At 33.6% G+C, this 21,367-nt stretch overlaps 1 protein-coding gene across 7 annotated transcripts in view; it reads left to right on the top strand.

Moving 5' to 3' along the window:
* Positions 1–21,367, top strand: part of Znf644 (zinc finger protein 644) — a 76,746-nt gene that overhangs the window by 39,350 nt on the left and 16,029 nt on the right. For 6 of the 7 annotated variants that reach the window (XM_070007626.1, XM_070007623.1, XM_070007625.1 and 3 more), the window contains 2 exons: positions 15,387–18,412; positions 18,609–19,211. In XM_070007626.1, coding sequence (XP_069863727.1) covers positions 15,387–18,412; positions 18,609–19,211 — 3,629 coding nt within the window. Of the gene's footprint in view, positions 1–15,386; positions 18,413–18,608; positions 19,212–20,143; positions 20,195–21,367 lie in introns of all 7 variants that reach the window. The other variant, XM_070007630.1, reaches the window with a different exon arrangement.

The following is a 21,367-nucleotide window of genomic DNA, read 5'->3' as shown; positions in this document are numbered from 1 at the left end:
TGTATCACTGAGGAGTTGTCAGAGGGAAATGAGTGACTAATGTAGTAAGATAGGGCCCAGTACGGCTAAGTAATTTTTACCATTCATCAGTGGTAAGGATTTGAATTATTTAGCATTATATAGCATTGAGAAAGGAAACATGTCAGAAGAGTGATGAATTTAGAAGTTTCATTCTTCCTACTGTATAGAGAATAATTAGTAAGGGACCAGCACCTATAAAGAAATCCAAGATGCTATTTAGATTTCTTTCTGCTATTACAATACACAGAAAAGTAGTCATTAATTTTGTTGAACACATTAGGTACTATTTTAGACCAAAGAGATATCTGTGACCAAACGTGTCTCCATCTTTGAGAAACTTTTACTTTGAGGTAGGGAGGAAAAAACCCAAATAATTAGTTAGGTAACCCATATATTCTTTGTGTACTATGAAGAAAAATAGAGCAATAACAGCAAGTACTATTTAGGATGGTTTAGGTAGAACTAAGAAGGAGATAGTTGGGCACATGGTGAAAGAACTAATCTGTATCTATATTCCTTGGTGGAACTACAGGCAGAGAACATGAGGCCAATGTGCAAAGTATAATGGGCATAGTCAAAGAATAGCAAGGAGGTTAGTGTGAGTACAGTGAGAAAGCAGCAGATGAAGCCTATGTACATTAAATTGTGTTGGATGTAAACACTGAATTCCTTTGATACTTTTCATATAAACTCTACTAAAATTTGTTACATCTGCTCATAGTATTTCATGAAAGAAAAATAGCAGTCTATGATTAAAATAGTTTTTATACTCATAAAGTAGGACAAACGTACTAAAAATATTTACAGAAATTCAGTGTTTTGGATTTAATTATGCCCCTTTAAAACGCTGCCTCCCTGTTTCCCAGAGTGTGAGCTTACTTAGAAGCTCAGATTATTATAGTAAGCAGTAATTCAGACTGATAATCTTTTTTTTCTTTTTGGTCAGTCGTGGGGCTTGAACTCTTGGCTTGGGCGCTATCCCTGAGCTCTTCAGCTCAAGGCTAGTTTTCTACCATTGAGCCACAGTGCCACTTCTGGTTTTCTGGTGATTTATTGGAGATAAGAGTTTCACGAACTTTACTGCTAAGTCTGGCTTTGAACTGAGATCCTCTCTCAGCCTTCTGAGTCATTAGGATTACAGGTTTGAGCCACTGGCATCCAGCTTTATAATATTTTTATTGTTCCTTTGTGCCATTCCTAAGGCTTGAACTTAGGGCCTGGGTGCTGTCTCTCAACTTTTCTTGCTCAAGACTAGTTCTCCACCACATGAGCCACAAACCTCTGCCTTTTTTCTAATTAATTGGAGAAAAGTATCTCATGGACTTTCTGTCTGGGTTGGCTTCAAACTGTGATCCTCAGATCTTAGCCCTCCCATTTGCAGGGATTATAGGCATGAGCCACTGGCACCTGGTGTTTCATATTCTTATGTAAAGAGGAAATTTGAATACCAAGATGCTCATGGAAGGAAATGATGTGTACTTGAGAAGATAACTACTTACAAGCCACGGAAGGAACCAACCCTCTGATACCTCAATCTTGGATTGCTACCTTCCAGGTCTGTGGGACAGTAACTAATTGCTAAGGCAACCCAATCTTTTAGTACTTGTTATAGCAAACTAATATTAGCAAACTAGTACAGGTAAAGAGCAAAAATTTTCTGTTTCCACTCTCTTCATACCTTCCCCATACTTAACAAAGGGAAAAAGTTATTAGGAAACTATATGTTCATTTAGTTGCCTGTGTGTGTTTCACTAATTTCCAAATAAATTGTGGGAATTTTTTTGAGAAATGTAGAATTAAAACATAATATGCAACAAAAACTAGTTTATAAACTATAAACCATGTTTATAGTTTCTTGTCTTCCAAGAAAGTTTTACCTCTAAATCTCTTAACTGCCATACGGTAGGTACCATACAAGTTTTCCCTGACAAAAATTAGCCTCTTGTTTAAAAGTTTTCACCAAAATTATGATTGATTTTTCGTTTTCATATAATATTGAAATATAACTGTTTCAATTACTTAAAGGTATTTTTGGGGAAAAATGCTACCACTTGGTGGCAGTACGTAGCTTAAAAATGAACTAAATTTTAACTATGCACTGTTAAACATAAATGATTAAATTCAGAGGGGAACTATTTGATACAATCAACTTGATAGTATAAGTGTTTGATTCTTATTTTATAAGCAAAATAATTATTACTACTGTAAAGTAGGATTTTATCAAAATGTCACTGAATATAAAAATTAAAGCAAGGCATAGTTTAGTATGTAAATTTTTGATAGAAACCTTCAGGCATCCTTTATCATTGTCTTCATACTTTTAGTTTAAATGTACAAAAATATGTCAGTATTGTGATATCTTTATAGCATATTACAAGGTGTGAATTTTCTTTTATAAAGTGAAGAAGCTGATCTGTAAAAAGGGGTTTCAGTTCCACCTGTTAGTTTATGTATAGAATGCCTCTTGGTCAGTGCCCTTCCACTATCCCCCTTCTCACCTATCCCAATGCTACTCATCTTCTCAAGTTTCCTCATTCCATATGTACATTGAATGTCATAACTATATTTGTCGCCCAGAAGCTGAATTGTTAGAAAGTAAGGTAAAAAATATTAGGAAGGCAAAATTTTATCATACTTAATTATGCTTCTTGCAACTTATGGAAAGCTCAGATAATTCCCCGCCCCCCCCCCCCCCCCCAAGTATGAGGCTTGAACTCAGGACCTGAGTGCTGTCACTGAGCTTTTTTTGCTCAAGGCTAGGGCTCTACCACTTTGAGCCACAATTCCATTTCTGCTTTCTGGTGGTTAATTGAAGAGAAGAGTCTTACACTTTCCTATTCCTGCTGGCTTTGAACCATGACCCTCAGATCCCAGCCTTCTAAGTAGCTAGGATTACAGGCATGAATCACTGGTGCCTGGGTTCAGATAATTCTTTTTCAAGATTTTAAAAGTCATTTTATTTAACTGGACAAAGTGTAATTGAAATGTAAGAAGTAAAAATTGGTTGTGTTCACATAGTTTTAACTCCTAAATAATTGATATATAAAACTGTAGTGAAGTATTTGTGTAGTGTCTTGTTTTTTAGGTTACATATATAGGATATTAAAGACTAGGGTCATAACTTAAATGCTAGCAAGTTTGATGCACTGGAGAAAGAGAGAAGAGAGAAAAGAAAGAGCAAGGAAAGAAGACTAAAGGGAAAGACGTAAAGCACATACAGGAAAGTGCATAAAGTCTAAATATAGCTCAGTGAATTGCCACAAGTAAACACTCCATAACCACTACAGATCAAGAAGTAGACTACTACTAATAAGCCAGAAGCACTCCTGTGGTTTCTCCTTCTCAATCACTGTTCCCTTCTTCCTTTCCTGTAATTACCACTAGCCTTTGACTTCGAAGCATCTTTTTGGCCTGCCTTTCAAAGTTTATTTAAATATAATTATACAATAGTGTTATTTTGTTTGTGGATTATTGTGCTCATCATTGTGTTTGGGAGATTTTTTTAATGTTTTCAGATGTACCTGTAATTCGCTCTATGATTGTATAACACTTTTTTAACCTAGGACTTTTGGGGTAAATAATGCTGTCATGAGCATCCTTTTGCATGTTTCTTGTGCACATGTACAACATTTCTGCTGGGTGCATACCAAGAGCAGAACTGGACTATTGATATCTGTATGTTTAAACTTAGAGAGAAACACAAGAATTGTTTTTAGAATGATGGGGTGTATGACTTCTTCAACTGCATATCATGGTTCCTTTTGCTCTGTATCCTCACCAGTGCTTTTGGTCCTTTCAGAGACTGCACTTGCCTGATTTCAAATGAAATTGAGAACCTGTCATAAATGTATTGCGGTTCAAGTATCCTCTTTTGTGAAGTTCCCCTCTCTCACCACTGTTTTTTTTATAATTACTGTTTATTCCTCTGTGTAAATTGGGATTTCTATTGTTTTCCTTTTGTTTTTAGGAGTTCTAATATATTACAGATAGAAATAGTTATATTTGTTAGAAAACATAACCCACTTTGTCTTCAATTCCTCCTTCCTAATGTTATCTTTTGATGAAAAGGTCTTGCTTTTAGAATAGCCCAGTTGTCACTATGAATGTGAAGCTACTCTCTTGTGTTACGTTCTAGAACAAGGCAATTCCCCTTATCCTCACTCCATATCTCCCATCCCATAAACAGAATTTTTTAGTTTACATAGGGATATAGTGCTCTTGACCTCCTATACTGTATGGAAGTACTTAGCCTATGATGAGACTGAAAATGATATCCTAAAAACTAAAATTTTTCTAGAACATGCTTTTACATATTGTATAACATGCTTTTAGTCTAATATTTTCAGACTCTTCTTACTGTAAGTTTAATTACTTTGGTTTATAGAAAACATCTACCAAGTAACATTTAACAAGGCCGGTGTTTACAGCTCAATCAAAAAATTAATATAAGGAAGATGATAAATTTGGAAACTTGCTTTGGTAATGTGATAAAAGGGTATTCTTTAAAGGGGTGGTACAAAACAGTTAAAGGCTCACGCCTATAATCCTAGCTACTGAAAGAGACTGAGGATCTGGAAAATCATTGTGCAGACCTAGCCCCAGCACAAAAAATAAAAATCCAAAAACCTCCCATCTCTGATTAGCCAGCAAAAAGCTGGACTAAGGTAGGACTCAAATGCTTAGAGCATCAGCTGAGAGTAAGTAAACTGAGCATTATACCCTGAGTTCTTCAAGCTCTGGTACCAGGAAAATAAAATTAATTAAGTAATTTTAAAAAAGGAATGCTTTAGAGGTATAGTACATTTCAGATGCAACATTCACAGCTATTTTATAAGAAAGATGATACACAGAAGTTTAGGAACTGGAAATTGTCATTGATAACTCAATACCCCTTGAGAAGTCTTTCTATGTTTTCATTGTGTACACACTCCAATTTACAGATAATTTCAGTAAATCTTACTACATGTTATTAAAGTCCTCTATATACTTACTTTTTAAATCTTGAGTTGTTTACCTTGGAGCTACTCCATAACTCCTAATATGTTAGTTTATTGTACTTCTAAAAGGTTTTGGTTTGTATTTGTAATCATTTGGTTGTATGGAGAGGTTCGTGAATATTATATCTTCATGATTATATAACTTTATTTTAATGTATAATGCTTATCTTCAGGTTCAAGGCTTTGTGTCTTAAATTCTGTTTGATTTTATGATAGTGGAGATATCTTTTTGACATAAATGTTTGTCCAATTTATCTTTCCTTGCCTTATTTTCAGCCTCTGTGTTTGATGCTTTCAGAAACAACACAAGGCAGACTTCAAAACAAATCTGAATGTATTTTGCTCAGCACATGAGCTTTTCACTTCTGTATTACTTAAATAAAGATGTATTATTTGTTTGAACTTTATACCCTCTCAATTTTATTTTCTTTTTGTTCTTTCATTATACTTTATGTTTTTATTGGATTAGTCAAAGATTGGCCATTGTTTACTTCTGTGGATTAGAAATTTATATTTCATTGTCTCAGTCATTACCCTTAACATCTTAACACATTTTTTTCTAGAGTTTTTTTTTTCATTTATTGTTATTGCTTTAATTCAGTGACTATTAGTTTAACCTTCCAAGATGAAATATTTTTGGTGTGTCTTATCTTCTCATTTCATTTGAATCATTTTTAACGGTTATTAATTAACTAGATTTAATTGTATGTTTTAGAAGTTTAACTCCTTGCTAATGTTTCCTGTTCTATATCTTCATTTTCCTTTTATCCATTTCTCACTATTATTGAATATTTAGTAAGTTACTTATCTTGATGGGATTACATGAGTTATATTTTCATATGTTAGTGGTAAATGATTAGAATCTTGCTCAGAAATGCCCATATGTTTTTGTTATACTCAAATAGTAGTTTGGCTAATTATTAGGGAATTCTGCTTTGAAAAAGTAATGTTTTCACCATCATACTAAAAATGGCAAGGAGAGGAAATACATATTTATACATTGGAATTAAAGATGCAAATTCCTACAAAGCCGGAGAAATGGTTTGAAGGCACATATTATTAAACTGGAAATATAATAGGACTTTCATGCAAGAATATTGTAGCATGTGCTAAGTATAATTCCAATATGGATAATGAAAAAAGAATAGAAGGATAAATATGACTACTAACACTGGTATCTGAAGTGGAAGAGAGGGAAGAGGATGAATGAGATTGCAACAAACATGTATGTAGAGAATTATTTTTAGACAAATTTAATTTTCTAGTTTAAACGTTTCTAGTCAGTGGCTAGTTGCTTACACCTATAATTCTAGCAATTCAAGAGTCTGATGTGGTTCAAACCTAGCCAGTTCTTGAGACTCTTAGCGCCAATTAACCAGCAAAAGCTAGAAATAGTGCTGTGGCTCAAGTGGTAAGAATGCCAGTTTTGAATAAAAAAGCTAAGGAATGGTGCCCGGCCAAATTATTCGCACCCAACCCCCCAAAAAAGTGTTTTCTCCTATAAGTTTGAAGATGTATTGTGGGTTCTTACTCCTTTCTAATTTGTATTTTGTTTTTAATCTTGCTTTCTTTTCTGAAAAATAACAGAAATTTCCTTTTATTTTTATTGTTCTGAAATGTCAGGTGTCATGACTTTTTCTTCATCTTGCTGAGCAGTAATCTGAAGATTTATGTGGTTCTTGATTCTTTTTTCTCATTCTTCGGTTCTGCTTTCTGTAATTTCTCCCCTATGTAATAATGTGAACTTATCTGTGTGTTATCTGTGTGTCTCTTATACTATTTTTACTCCTTCACCCCTTTTTTAAAAAGATGCTTTTTCTGTAGAATACTTAAGTTCACTCTAGCTGTATGTATACTCTTCAATGAACCTATTAAGGATTCATTCCTGTTGGCAATTTTTTATTTCAAAATGTTTTGTCAGCTTCCTGTCAAAAACAGATATTTTCCTATACCAGCTTAATCTGAGGATATTAAATATATGTATTTAACTCTATTTTTCTAGTGATTACTTTTTAATTTGAAGCTTAATGTAATTTATTTCAGTCACTATTAAGAATTACTAAAATTGTAACTTAATTTATGTGTAAACTAACTTACAACAGTCTTGTATGCTAATTTCGGCCATTTGTGCATCCCTACACACACGCCTACTTTTGTGAAATTTTCTTCTGAGATAGTAGGTGAATGGTAAAGATTCTAGGTGCCCTCACATTCAACTTAATTTTTCTCTGTAGGACTCTGAAATTGAAATAATTTTTAACTACAAACTTTGGCGCTTTTTGTTCATTGACTTAACACTTAGTCTTGTTCTGGCTCATATTTTATATACCACCTGGTTTTTATTTTCTTTTTCTGATTTATTTCACCTGACACTAATTTCTCTATTCTTTCCAGGAACCCTCGCTGTGTCTGTTGTAATTTGTGATTTTGGTTTGTCAAGTTATCTCTCTTTCCTAGTCCATTTTTTTTCCTTTTATTGAGATTTATTAGAAAGAGAAGTTAAATTTCATGTTTGGTAGACTCTCAGGAATCAGAAACTGTTAACTCTTTGGGTGGTCAATTCATATCCTTTTTCCTTGGAGTGCAAAGATCCCTTTACTTTATTACTTACTGAACATCATTTCTTGGAAGCCCTGCTCCACAAGAAGGTTTCTAATTTACTTACTCTTCAGCTTTTGCCCATTTATCATGCTTATTATACCCCCAGGAATGGTAAAGTTACCCAGGTTATTTTCTTCCAAAATAAATTTCTTCTTCAAAGATTCACCTGCACTACTTGTCATTCAGCACTACTGTAGCCTTTAGACATCAGAACAGAGTTCAACTTCCACGCATTTTGGAAATGAAACAAGGCAATAGCATATAGGTTATGGAACTTTAACAATGAATGCTAAGTCTGTTCTACATGTTTTCACATACAACTGTCTTACTTAACCCCATAATTTTATAAAGTAGAATTCTCTCTTTTACTATGATACAACTAATATTAAAAGTAGATGCTGTGGAGCAATTTTAATAGCAATAAGAATAATTTTAAAATTTCCTGAAGTGATACTAGTTTTATGTATGGCTTAGTTACTTTTTCCAGGTAGAAGTGTTCTATTGATTATTTAGGTTTCACTGAGGAGGTAAATTGGAAATAATTGGAAGAATAATAAGCCTATAATGTATAGACTTACCAATGGTCAAAATAATCAAAATATCCACTTTTGAACCTTGCCTTTGTTTATGTGGATAGATTGAAGGAAATTCTCTTAAATTACAATTGTTTAAATAGAGTTTTAACATTTGGTTATTACTAATGACTTTGTATTTTCTAAATATTATCTAAATTACATAATTTTGTGTAATATTTGAGTAAATTTTTATAAATATTCAAATCAGAAATAAACATGTCTTATAAAACTAGAACTGAACCTGTAATGCGTAAGAAATTATTAGCAGTTCTAATGTAAATTGGTAAAGTAGTAATGTTTGCTACACAAAAATAATCTCTGTAAGGATTTTAACATAATTGTAGGGTAGTGATTATCTTGGAATAGCTTTCTTAAAAGATAATTAGATTTTTTTTTTGCTGATTTTAGAAAAGGTTGAAAATTCTTTTGGGGGGGGGAGTTTGCTTATGTGGTGCTGAGGAATCGAACCCAGGGCCTCATGCATGCAAGGCAAGCGCTCTACCACTGAGCCACCTTCCCAGCCCCATTGATTTTAGAAAAGGAAAAGTAAGTTGGATAAATAATTACATTAAGAAAGCTCACATTAAATAAAATATTAGTTCATAAAAACTTAAAGCTTTGCTTATCTGTAGTGTTTTTCAAAGAATTCACTTTCCTATCTAAATAAATAAAATTTGAATTTGAATGTACATGGTAGAATTTGAATACATATGTAACAGGTAAAAGGTTAAGAATTCATTGCAGGTATCAGAATTAAAGATTTGTAAAAAAATTACCTGAACTCGCAATAAAAATAAATTACCTAACAATTCATTCTGTGGATACTAATACACTTACTCCCCCCCACACACACACCCTCCTCTTCCTGATAAATATTCTGTTGGCCACTTTTTCAAATAATAGAATAGTTTCATTCACACTGACAGATACTAACTTTAATGTGCCTTGATCCAGTATGCCTTGATCCCATGTGATCCACATTTTGAAGGTAGAAGTGTCATTAGCAGCAACATTGAACATTCCTGGCTTTTAATTTCTTAGAACCAATTCCTTCGTTTTCCTAAGTAAACACTAGGTAAATAGACATCTTCCTTACCTCTCACTAATGATTGCTACATTTGTTGGCACAGTAGAGTTTTTTAATAATGTATTTTAAAAATTTTATTGTCAAGGTGATGTACAGAGAGGTTACAGTTACATAAGTATGGTAGTGATTACATTTCTTATCTAACTTGTTACCCCCACCCTCATTTTCTCCCTCTCTCCCTCTCCCCTCAATCCCCCACCCTAGGTTTGGCACAGTGGTAGTGAAATTTGATCTCCTTTAGAATTATTTCTCTCTTGAAGACATTCATTTCACATGTACATATAATTATATAATCTTGGCCTCACCATTTAAGAGTATTTTCTGTTTTTGTAACTATAAGCATGTGCTTCGTTTTCCTAGGACTTTTAACCTTATTGCTTCTTTTGCACTTACTAGACATATTTATAAATGTGATGTATTTATTTATATTAAACATCAAAAAACTAAGCATTGACAACAAACTCATCTCAGACTTAGAATAATACCAAGACTATAAGTAAAATGACAGTTTATAATAGTTAATACTCATGGTCAATGAAGGGCAAAGTTGATACCTTATGTTTGAAATGCGAGATTAATCTATTGTAACTAGGGTTGGTACCTTCAAAGTATTTTAAAGATTTGGCTACCTATATTTACACTATTCATTTCACAAGTGGGGGTCAAACATTTTATAAGTTTGAGAAACACGCAGCATCATCATTCAATTTTAGCATTGTTTCTTGTTGGAGCCACTGTGCCTGCCACTCACCTTGTCAAACCCAAGATCAGCACCATTGTTTTCTGATTTTATGAACGTGTAACGAATAAAAGCCATTTCATGCTTAATATAACTTAGCATTCTCCATTGGGTACAACTGTTTATTGGCTTGTGTCTTCCATTTATAGTACTCTTCATTAAGAAATTAACCTTTAATTAATGAATATTTAATTGTCTTATTACTACTGTTGATTCTCATTGTTACATAATTTTGCTAAATTGTTAGTTACACATTTGTAGTGCAGCCTATCCCATCATCCTTATGTTATCTATAGCAATGTTTCCCACATAGCAACAGAGTTTTGAGAGTTTTCTTGATATTCATAATTCTGTGACCTCAGTGTATTGTCATTTACCACCATATTTCTATTGCTAGTCAGCTTGTTGACTAAAGGATTATTTCATGTAATTATGAATCGAAAGAGTTGAAGATTGTGTAGTGCAGTTCTCTAATTTTTAACTCATTATTTCACATTGTGTTAAGTATTAAAATGTAATATAAAGATGTATGGTACATATTAGGAAAGATGTTAGAAATCAATCTCATATTCCTTGTATAGTGTACCTGACAAATAGTCTACCTGCTGAACCATTCTTTCTTGCTCTTCTACATGTAAAGCGGCCCTTTGCAGTGTTGAAGGATTCCTGTTTCTAGTTTTTTAAATTGTGAGCCTAAGTTCTCATATATATGGTTTGAACACACTGATTTCTTCTTTTTATATGACTTCCAAATATTTGAAGGTTGTTAATTGTATGAGTTGTTATGTTAAGCATACCACCTTGTCTTTTCATTTTATTGTATGGCATGATTTTCAGTCACCCTTATATATGTGTGTGTTTTAGTATTTTCAATACAATGTCCACAATAGAATACTACCTCGGTGAAATGATTATGTAGTATTCTCTTTCTTCTTAGGGATTGTACAATGGATGAGAAATAGGTTAATAAATTTGTATTGTATGTATAGGCTTACATACTGTACTAATTTAAAAGTAGCTAATTAAGATTTGTTTTGCAATTAGGATGACAGTTGTGAATGGCTCTCTCTTCTTGACCTGATCTCATACATTTCTAAGCGAAATTGTCATATATTCTTAAGGGTAATTTAAATGAACATAGGTTTTGTGAAAACCTGACAGATACTAACTGTAACTCAGCTAGTGGGCAACAGTATAATTTATTTATAGCTGTGTAGCATTCTTGCTAATAAACTAATGTATAACAAGAGCAAATTACACTATATTTTTGTATGAAATTATACTACATGACAAAGGTTGGCATTATGTAATAAGGACCCACAAAATGTTAACCTACTTGCAATAAATACAATTTATAATGTACATAAAAGAATGGAATTAAGCTAATTTTCTATAAAAAAAAAGAATTATTTATGAACAGAAAGTGGACAGCATAGATTTGATGACAGGAAGGTTGTATCTAATCTGAATTACTGAGTGACCTAGGAAGCTTGCTCAGAGGGATTACAGAATAATTATGTTAATATGCAATTATCACCTCATTTCTTCTGTAGTAACCTCAAGATGTAGTGTAGTGAGGGTGTTATAGCAAGTGCTGATAGTTTGCAAAAATACTGATGTTTGAGATTTCTGAGACAATAAGTCTAGCTTGAGGCATATAAGTGATGATCTGTCATCTTGAAGACAGATCTGACCTTTGTACTTTTTTTTTAATGCTCACAGTATATAACTAGAGGCAGTTATAGCTGTAGAACTCATTATTATTGTCTGGAAACTGAAATATGTTTTATGTAGATTTTAAATTCCCATTTGCAGCTTTTTTTTAAAGTATGAATTTTTAAAAGAACATCTTTAAATTCAGTTAAAGGAAAATTCTACAAATGTGTGAGTGTATGAGGAAAGATTTAATAATGGTATCTAAATATTGTTTTAAAAGACTAATTGTAACAGAAAGTTAATTGAATATTTAAATTTAGAGAATCCAAACAACATAGCATTATGATTTATTTTAAATTTGTTAGCTTCTCTTTTTAAACTTATAGATAAACTTGTCTTCAAACATGTCACTTTTGTTATGGTAATATAAGCTGATATTGATGACTTTGTTTTATATATGTGTGTGTGTGTATATATATATATATATATATACACACACACACACACATACCTACACACACACACACGTGACCATGTAGAGCTACTTGGAAAACTATGACAGTATAAAATTAGCTTATAGGTCAAATGCTGTCTACCTAGAAGCTACATAGCCCTCTATGAATTGAGGGAAGTAAATGTCAGAATTCTTAGCCTGTTATTTAGTGCTACAGAGCTTGATGATCCATTGTTTTTCATTGTGTCTCTGCAACAGCTGTGATGACTACTGCTATTAAGAACAAAAATATTTGGAGCATTTTATAGTGTGTATAGAGTGTATTCTGAAAACTAAACTAGGAAAAATTTTTGTTATTCCTAAAATACTAGATTACTGAATCCATTTCATATATTTTCTAACTGATGCAATAGAGACTCAACATTAATGTGCTAGGAATAGGAAAGCCTTGCCACCATAAAAAAGTAAAATTTAAGATTAAGCTATATTTTATTATGTAGTTGTCAAGGAAAATTTTGTTGTCTAATCTTAACAATAGTTTTAATAATATATAATTAGGTATTTTGCTAGAGATTTGCTTCATAGATACAATACCTATGATTGCATGTGCATTTTTTAGTGTTTTGGATAAAATAGTTTGGTGTCTTCAAAATGTGCATTTATGAAAAGCTCTTACAGCCATTCTGGTAATGAGGATGCAGTCTCCAAGCCGACATGGTATTCTTATAGTTTGTCACCCTGCTGTTCAGGGGGTACCAATGAAGTTGCTTTAAATGGAAAGCGTCTGTTCCATCTCTGAACCTCTAACACCAGAACAGATGGATGGAACATAGAACATGGAAGGTTTTACCTCTGAGGTGGTAACAGTGAAGCCACTCATTAACACTGAATTTACCACTTCGTTAGCAACGTTGCTTCCTGTTGAGAAAAGCTAATACAGCCTTTCAAATTGACTGAGCATATATTTGTCTACCTCTGATTATAATAAATAGGAACAGAAAGTGTCATTCAAGCTAGTTTTTTTTTCTTAAATGTCATCCACTTCAAATTTATGAGATTGTTACAATTGAGGTGTTTTACTACTACCTTACTGAGAAATACCAGGAATGGCAGAATAGTATCAAAACTCACTTTTTGTTGTCATTTGCATACTGCATCCTAACACATGTTTATGTGCTGCCCATTTTTAACTTCAGTGTTTGTGATGTAGAAACTCCTGCTGGGTGCTACATTAGCACCATTTTGTGGTGATATCATTGAATATGATCTTATTGGAAGTCTATTTTTATTACTTTGGAAGTTTGCCAAACTCACAATTCTAAAATGTGTGAGGGATGGAATAGTGATTATTTATATAAATAATACCAAAGAAAGATATGTATAATTATTATAGTAATTGTTATATTAAATATTCAATGGAAAGAATTAGGTCATATGTATGAGGGTTTGTTTTAAGTTAAGAAATTAGGAAGAAAGGTCTTTAAAATAATTGTTTGATTCTTGAACTGGGTTTAATATTTTATAAAGCATGAAATTTATACTATAAAAGTAGAAATTTATTTAAAATGTCATAATCTCTAAACAGTGAATTGTAAACTCCTGTTGTCTTGTTTTTGTGTGAATCCAGAACTTTATGGTTGGCATGCAAGCTATCTGCCACTTGAGCCTATGCCTCCAGTCCTTTTTGCTTTATGTTATTTTTTTCGGATAGGGTTTCATGGTTTTTGCCCATAACTGTCTCAGACTGATCCTCCTATCTATGTTTCCCATATAGATAGCATACAAGTGTAAGCCATCATGCCTAGCTTGTTTATTGAATAGGGTCAAGCTGGTCTTAAACTACAGTTCTGCTGATCTCTGCTTCCTGGGTAGATGGGGTTACAGATATGAACCACTGCACATGGCCAAAATCCTGATATCTTTAAGAAGCATTCTACTGAATAGACAAATTTGAGATATTGCAGAAGAATGTGAAGATTTTATTATTTGAGGAACAGAAACTCAGTCTGTCTTGTTGACTGTATCTCTACTAGAGCAATATTAGTAGTTAGTTAAATGCTCAATAAGTACTTGGACAGTGAATAAACTTCACTTACTCCTCCTATGTTAAAGGATTTTTTGCCAGTAGTTACCACCTGGGAATGGATATTCATTCAATGTTTCTTCGGTCCTTTATTGAACAAATATTATCTAGCACTTAGGCCAAGTGCTATCTTGGTTCTAGAAATACAAGGGTGACTGGGTTTAATCCCTTTCCTCACAGGTATTGTATGGCTATATTTTCAATTAGGAGATCAGGCTATAAAAAAACTCTTAAGGTTCGTAATTATAGCCATGATGTTCTTCTTACAATGAGTCAGTATATTGTCAAAGCATTTTTGAAAAATTGTATATACATTTTATATGAAATAGTCTATATGGGATGTTTCATTTGTAAAAAAAAATCTTCAGATTTCTGCACTAGATTGTCAAAACATAAGTTTTATAGTTGCTTTTAGAGAAAACATAATTTTAGCCTTCCCGGTTTAGAATTAAAAACAATTTGAATAAGGAAAAAGTAAGACCTTATGAATAAAGCATTTTTATAGTTGGTAGACTTAGAACTTCATCTTGAGCAAAGTAATCTTAAACAATTTGAAAGTAAAGATAGGAATAAGTAAGACCTTATGAATAAAGCATTTTTATAGTTGGTAGACTTAGAACTTCATCTTGAGCAAAGTAATCTTAAACAATTTGAAAGTAAAGATTGCTAGCTTTTGTTTTTACACAAGTTGCTGGTGTTGATAGATATGTTTAAACAAATATAGCTTTGTATTGTGTAATTTTGATATCTTTCTCCAGGAATAAACTTGTACTTCTGTGTAATATATGATAATTCAAATTATTTTTAATATAATATTTACCACTAATGTACTTAATTTTCTTTTATCAGCAATCTGTATAAGAAGTTTTAACTTTTTCACTCTGTCGAATACTCATATGCATTGTATGCATGAGTGTATATTATCTTTCTATATATAATATATATATTTCGAATACACAGTGTTGAGTTGTTGCCTAGCAAAAACAACAATATTAACCTTTGAAATAATTTTTAAGTGGCTTTATTTTGTTCAGTGCTTCTTCATTCTGGGAGAATTACTAGGATTTTGAAATAGAAAGTAAAAATTAAGCTAATAGCATGTACTTTCAACTCTCCATACATTCCAATAGTATTTTTCTATACAAATCTAAATTTTTGTTTTCCATTTTCTAGACTAAATGTGTTAAATGGGCTTGCCAACAATATGGATAATTTGAAGATAAACACCGATATTACTGGTGCTAAAGAAGAACTCCTAGATGACAGCAGTTTTATCTCAGAGAAAGACAGTGGAGTTCATAAATCAAAAGATTGTCAAACATCATTTCAGAAAAACAATACTTTGACCCTGCCTGAAGAATTGTCAAAGGACAAATCTGAAAAAGCCTTAAGTGGAGCCCAGTCTACACTGATTATACATTCTGGTGCTCCTGTTGTTTCTAGTGAAAAATTTACCTTGCCTAAAGGAGCTATTGTTAATGGACCAGTTTCACACTCCTCCGTAACTAAGACTTCCAGTATGAATAAAGGCAGTGTTTCAATAACCACTGGACAGCCTGTGGATCATCCAACAACAGAATCTTGTTCAACTTTGAAGGTAGCAACTGATCTTCAGCTCTCCACATCACAGAATGCAAGTCAACACCAAGTTCTGTTTTTGTTATCAGATGTAGCACATACTAAGAATCCAACCCATTCCATTAAAAAACTACCTACCTCTGCTTCAGTTGGTTGTGACATTCAGAATTCAGTCGGGAATAGTATGAAGTCAGATAGCACTTTAATAAACCAAGTAGAGGTAGGTGAGGAGAGAAAGGATTTATTGGTAAAGGACGGTTGTATCAATACATTAACAGGAATTTCCTCAGGTACAGATGAATTTAGGTCAGAAAATGATACAGACTGGGATCCCCAAAAAGAATTCATTCAGTTTCTTATGACTAATGAAGAAACAGTAGATAAAGCCCCCATTCATTCTAAAGTAGGTCTGGAAAAAAAGAGAAAGCGGAAAATGGATGTAAGCAAAATAACTCGTTATACAGAGGATTGTTACAGGGATTCTAATTCCAGTAAATCAAAAGTGGTAGAAGTTGACTTTCTGGAACAGAATGAAGAGGTACAAGCAGTAGACTCAAAGAAATATACAATACCAAAAGTAAAGCCTGAGTCAACTGATGAAGACTTGGAGTCTGTAGATGCTTTTCAACATCTAATTTATAATTCAGAGAAACGTGGAGAAGACAGTTCACCTGTTCATACTAGCACTTTTATTTCAAATACCTTAAAAAAGAAATGTGAAGAGAGTGATTCTGAGTCACCTGCTACTTTCAATACTGAAGAGCCATCATTCTATCCCTGTACAAAGTGCAATGTGAATTTTAGGGAAAAAAAGCACCTGCACAGGCATATGATGTATCATTTAGATGGGAATAGTCACTTTCGCCATCTTAATGTTCCAAGGCCATATGCTTGTAGAGAATGTGGACGGACATTTCGAGATCGCAATTCACTTCTAAAACATATGATCATTCACCAAGAAAGAAGACAGAAGTTGATGGAGGAAATTCGTGAATTGAAAGAACTCCAAGATGAAGGAAGAAGTGCACGATTACAATGTCCCCAGTGTGTCTTTGGTACCAATTGCCCTAAAACATTTGTGCAGCATGCTAAAACCCATGAAAAAGACAAAAGGTACTATTGCTGTGAAGAGTGTAACTTCATGGCGGTGACAGAAAATGAACTGGAGTGCCATCGAGGCATCGCCCATGGAGCCGCAGTAAAATGTCCTGTAGTCAATTCTGATGTTGCCCAGAGAAAAACACAAAAAAAGACCTCAGTGAAAGACTCTGTTACGGGATCATCCAGAAAATCGGCTTCCTATGTATGTAAGATGTGTCCTTTTACTACATCAGCCAGAAATATTTTAAAAAAGCACATGGAGTATTTACATTCCTCATCAAGTGTTGATTCATTTGGTAGTCCTCTTGGTCTTGATAAAAGAAAAAGTGATGTCCTTGAGGAACCAATAGATATTGATGGCACTAAACCATTAGTTAAACAACAGTCAACCACATTTCCAAAGAACTCTGCTTTAAAACAAGATGTTAAGCGAACATTTGGGTCAAGCTCACAATCAAGTAATTTTTCAAAATTGCATAAGCGGCCACATAGAATACAAAAAGCTCGGAAAAGCATTGCCCAGTCAGGGGTAAACTCGTGCAATCCAAACAACACTCCTCACAAGACTGTTACAATTAAGAGCAGCGTCGACCAAAAACCTAAGTATTTACATCAAGCAACAAAAGAAAAATCTAATGCTAAGGTAAATAACAACTATTTATATAGACACAAATATGAAAACTACAGGATGATTAAAAAATCAGGTGAATCATATCCTCTGCATTTCAAAAAGGAAGTTAGTCCATTAAATTCTTTACATCTATTTTCATCATCAAGTAATTCTCACAATAGTTTCATTTCAGACCCACACAACTCTGACACCAAAAGGCCAGAAAGCTTCAAAGACCGCAGGCGTGTAGCTGTGAAAAGAGTAGTTAAGGGGTCTAAGAAGGAAAGTTCTGTTGGAGGAGAAGACTTGGATAGCTATCCGGATTTTTTACATAAAATGACTGTTGTTGTTTTGCAGAAACTTAATTCTGCTGAAAAGAAAGATAGTTATGAAACAGAAGATGATAGTTCCTGGGATAATGTTGAGCTAGGTGACTACACTACACAGGCCATAGAAGATGAAACCTACAGTGAACTTAATCAAGAACATGTAAACTTATTCCCTCTATTTAAAAGCAAGGTGGAAGGTCAAGAACCTGGAGAAAATGCTCTTGGTTATGATCAGAATGATGGCTTTTATTTTGAATATTATGAAGATGCTGGCACGAACAACTTCTTACATGAGATACATGATCCTCAACATTTAGAAAATACAGAAACTCCATTGTCAAAGCATAGTTCTGTTTTTCATTGGACTGATTTGTCTCTGGAAAAAAAATCATGCCCTTATTGCCCAGCAACATTTGAAACAGGTGTTGGGCTGTCAAACCATGTCCGGGGACATCTTCACAGAGCAGGATTAAGCTACGAAGCCCGTCATGTTGTATCACCAGAACAAATAGCCACAAGTGACAAAATGCAACATTTCAAAAGAACTGGCACAGGGACACCTGTGAAGAGAGTTAGAAAAGGTAAGTTTTCCTGTGGATAGTTTGGGCTAATTAAGTCTTTGTTCAAATTCAGAGGATTTGAAAGTTTTTGTTGAATTTGATCTTTATTAGAATCTTATAACTTCGTATTTCAGAGTTAATTCCTTTTAGGGTGGTTAATTTGTAAGAAAAAGAAAAAAATACAAAACTGATATTACTTTTAAAAAATTTTTTTTAGCTATAGAGAAATCTGAAACTACTTCCGAACACACTTGTCAGCTCTGTGGTGGTTGGTTTGATACTAAAATTGGTTTATCAAATCATGTTAGAGGCCACCTGAAAAGACTTGGAAAGACCAAATGGGATGCTCATAAATCTCCAATCTGTGTTCTGAATGAGATGATGCAAAATGAAGAAAAGTATGAAAAAATTTTAAAGGCATTGAACAGTCGTCGTATTATTCCCAGACCATTTGTAGCTCAAAAACTTGGATCAAGCGATGACTTTCTGTCTCAAAATGTTTTACCTCTTGAAGCATACCGTAATGGCCTAAAGACTGAAGCTCTGTCAGTGTCTGCATCAGAGGAAGAAGGATTGAATTTCATAAATGACTATGAGGAAACAAAACCTGAACTGCCCAGTGGAAGAAAGAATCAGTCTCTTACACTGATAGAACTTCTTAAAAATAAAAGGATGGGAGAAGAAAGAAGCTCTGCCATTTCTCCTCAAAAGATCCATCAGACAGCAAGAAAGAGATTTGTTCAGAAATGTGTTCTTCCTCTAAGTGAAGACAGTCCATTGATGTATCAACCACAAAAAATGGACTTGACTATGCACTCAGGTAAGAGGACATTTATCATGTAATTTTAAACACAGTAAAATTATACTTTCTTACAGAATATTCAGAGTATTTTTTCAGAAACTTCTTATTTAAGCTGCTTTTTTTGCAGAACAGATTGGTTATTCTACTGTCATTTCTATATAACTGATCAGTTGATGTCTGCCAGCACTGAATCTTTGTGCATCAATTCTTGGTCTGAATGTAAGGTGAGAACAAAAGCAAAATACACACACACACACACACACACACACACACACACACACACACACACACACACACACACACACACACACACACACACACACACACACACACACACACACACACACACACACACACACACACACACACACACACACACACACACACACACACACACACACACACACTGTTCTGTAAAAATAAAAGTTTGCATTTCTTCAGGATGGTTGTGGATGGGAAGTTGGTGTTGTTGAAAAGCATAGTTACTAAAAAAGGAAACTATACATATTTTTGCTAGTGTTCCAAAGTAACAGTAGTTTCTGAATTAAGCTTTTTGGTTCTCCCATTGCTTAGGTGAAACAAAAGAAAATAACCTCTTTAAACCTGGGGGATCTGTGTGTGTGTTGTATGTTGTGTATAACCCAAAGAAGCTTCTTTCTCTCCATTTTTTTTAATTTAAGGATAGTTTGATTTTGGAGAATTATTGTGATTGTAAAACATACTTGCTTGGACTTTTAGATTTTTACATTGATCTTTTTGTAGAACTGAACAGGTGATTCGCCTTAGTGCTTGTACATTAGTCGAACAGTTTTTCTCTTTGGAAGGAATACTTTGTAGGCAGGAGGATTTTGTAGGTAAATGATGTGGCAAATAAAGTAGCCAAACTTTATTTGGTATTCTTAGGTCTGGTTTATACTTGTACACTAGAAGAATTTTAAATTTCTTTATAGGTTTCTTTTGGAGGTTGAGCATGTTGAAGGTTTACCTATATGGTCTCTAAGGTGAGTGTCTGAAGTAATAGTAATTGAATAAGGATTGGTAATGAAAAGAACTACTATAATGTTGATTTGTCTATTTTTGGCAGACATTGTGGGGTATCCCAGATATTTGTTGTGCAGTTTTGACTTAGTCTAAATGGGCTTCTGGTTAATAGTGTGCTTTCTTTTATGTGGAGTCTGTCCAAATTTGTAGTTTTCTGGTACATTTTTTAGATGATAAAATGTAGGGAAGAAGTGCTAATGTGTTTGATCAAGAGGTGCTGTACTTAGGAGAAGGGAATCAAAATTGTAGTTGTAATAATAATGTTGAAGAAACCAGTTGAAGCATGTTGGGGAGTAACGGTTTTCTGAGAAATTACAAGTTTCTTACTGTTTCAACATGTTTTCTTTCCTGTGATACTAAAATGTTAGTTTGTTGATCATTTATTAGCACAAAGATTTTAGGGAAAAAAAACTTTAAATAATTAACTTTCACTATTGATTGCGCATTCAGAGTAATGAACATAAAATGCCCTGAATAAAATGTTGTGTCTAACAGCTGTTCAGTGGTGTGTTTTACCACCTTTTCTCCCAGCCTTCATCAGAAAGCCTAATTTAGTATGGAGCCTTTTACGGTTTTGTGGATAAAACACTTTAATTACCACTTTGTCAACTAGATTTTTTAATTCTTTTTATTGGTAATGTTGCAAGCTTTGAAACTTACCAACAGAACTGTGCTTTTCAAATCACAAGATAGTGTTTTAGTAAGTTTAAGAAATGATCTGCATAACACAGAAATCTGCCAGAAATCGATAAGGTGCTAAATCTACAGGACCTTAGAGTGTCAATCACTCCTCTTCTACCTTTCCAAAGTTCATGGATTGGCTCTAAATACTAACTGCAAACTACTAGTAGTTAACCTATTTCCCCCTTCTTATTTTCATTTAACCTAATTCAGGGAACGTTTTTGCAACCATCTTTCCTATGGTACTTTTCTGCACACTTTAAGCTAAGAAAACTTCCACTTTTTGATGTGAGAACTGGATTATAGTTTTATTTTGAATGATAGGTATGGCTGGGAAGCTTAGAAAATGTGTGCATTGCAGTGTGGCCTTTACAAGTGCTGTTAGCCTGTCCAACCACTCACACGTTTGTGCACAAAAGAAGAGTGCTGGACTTTTGACTGACTGGTACAGG

This window comes from Dipodomys merriami, unplaced genomic scaffold, assembly GCF_024711535.1.
Source record: "Dipodomys merriami isolate MVZ:Mamm:240054 unplaced genomic scaffold, mDipMer1.0.p SCAF_7, whole genome shotgun sequence".
Lineage (NCBI taxonomy): Eukaryota > Metazoa > Chordata > Mammalia > Rodentia > Heteromyidae > Dipodomys > Dipodomys merriami.
The sequence above is the reverse complement of the archived record's forward strand: the minus strand, read 5'-3'. Positions and strand labels throughout refer to the sequence as shown.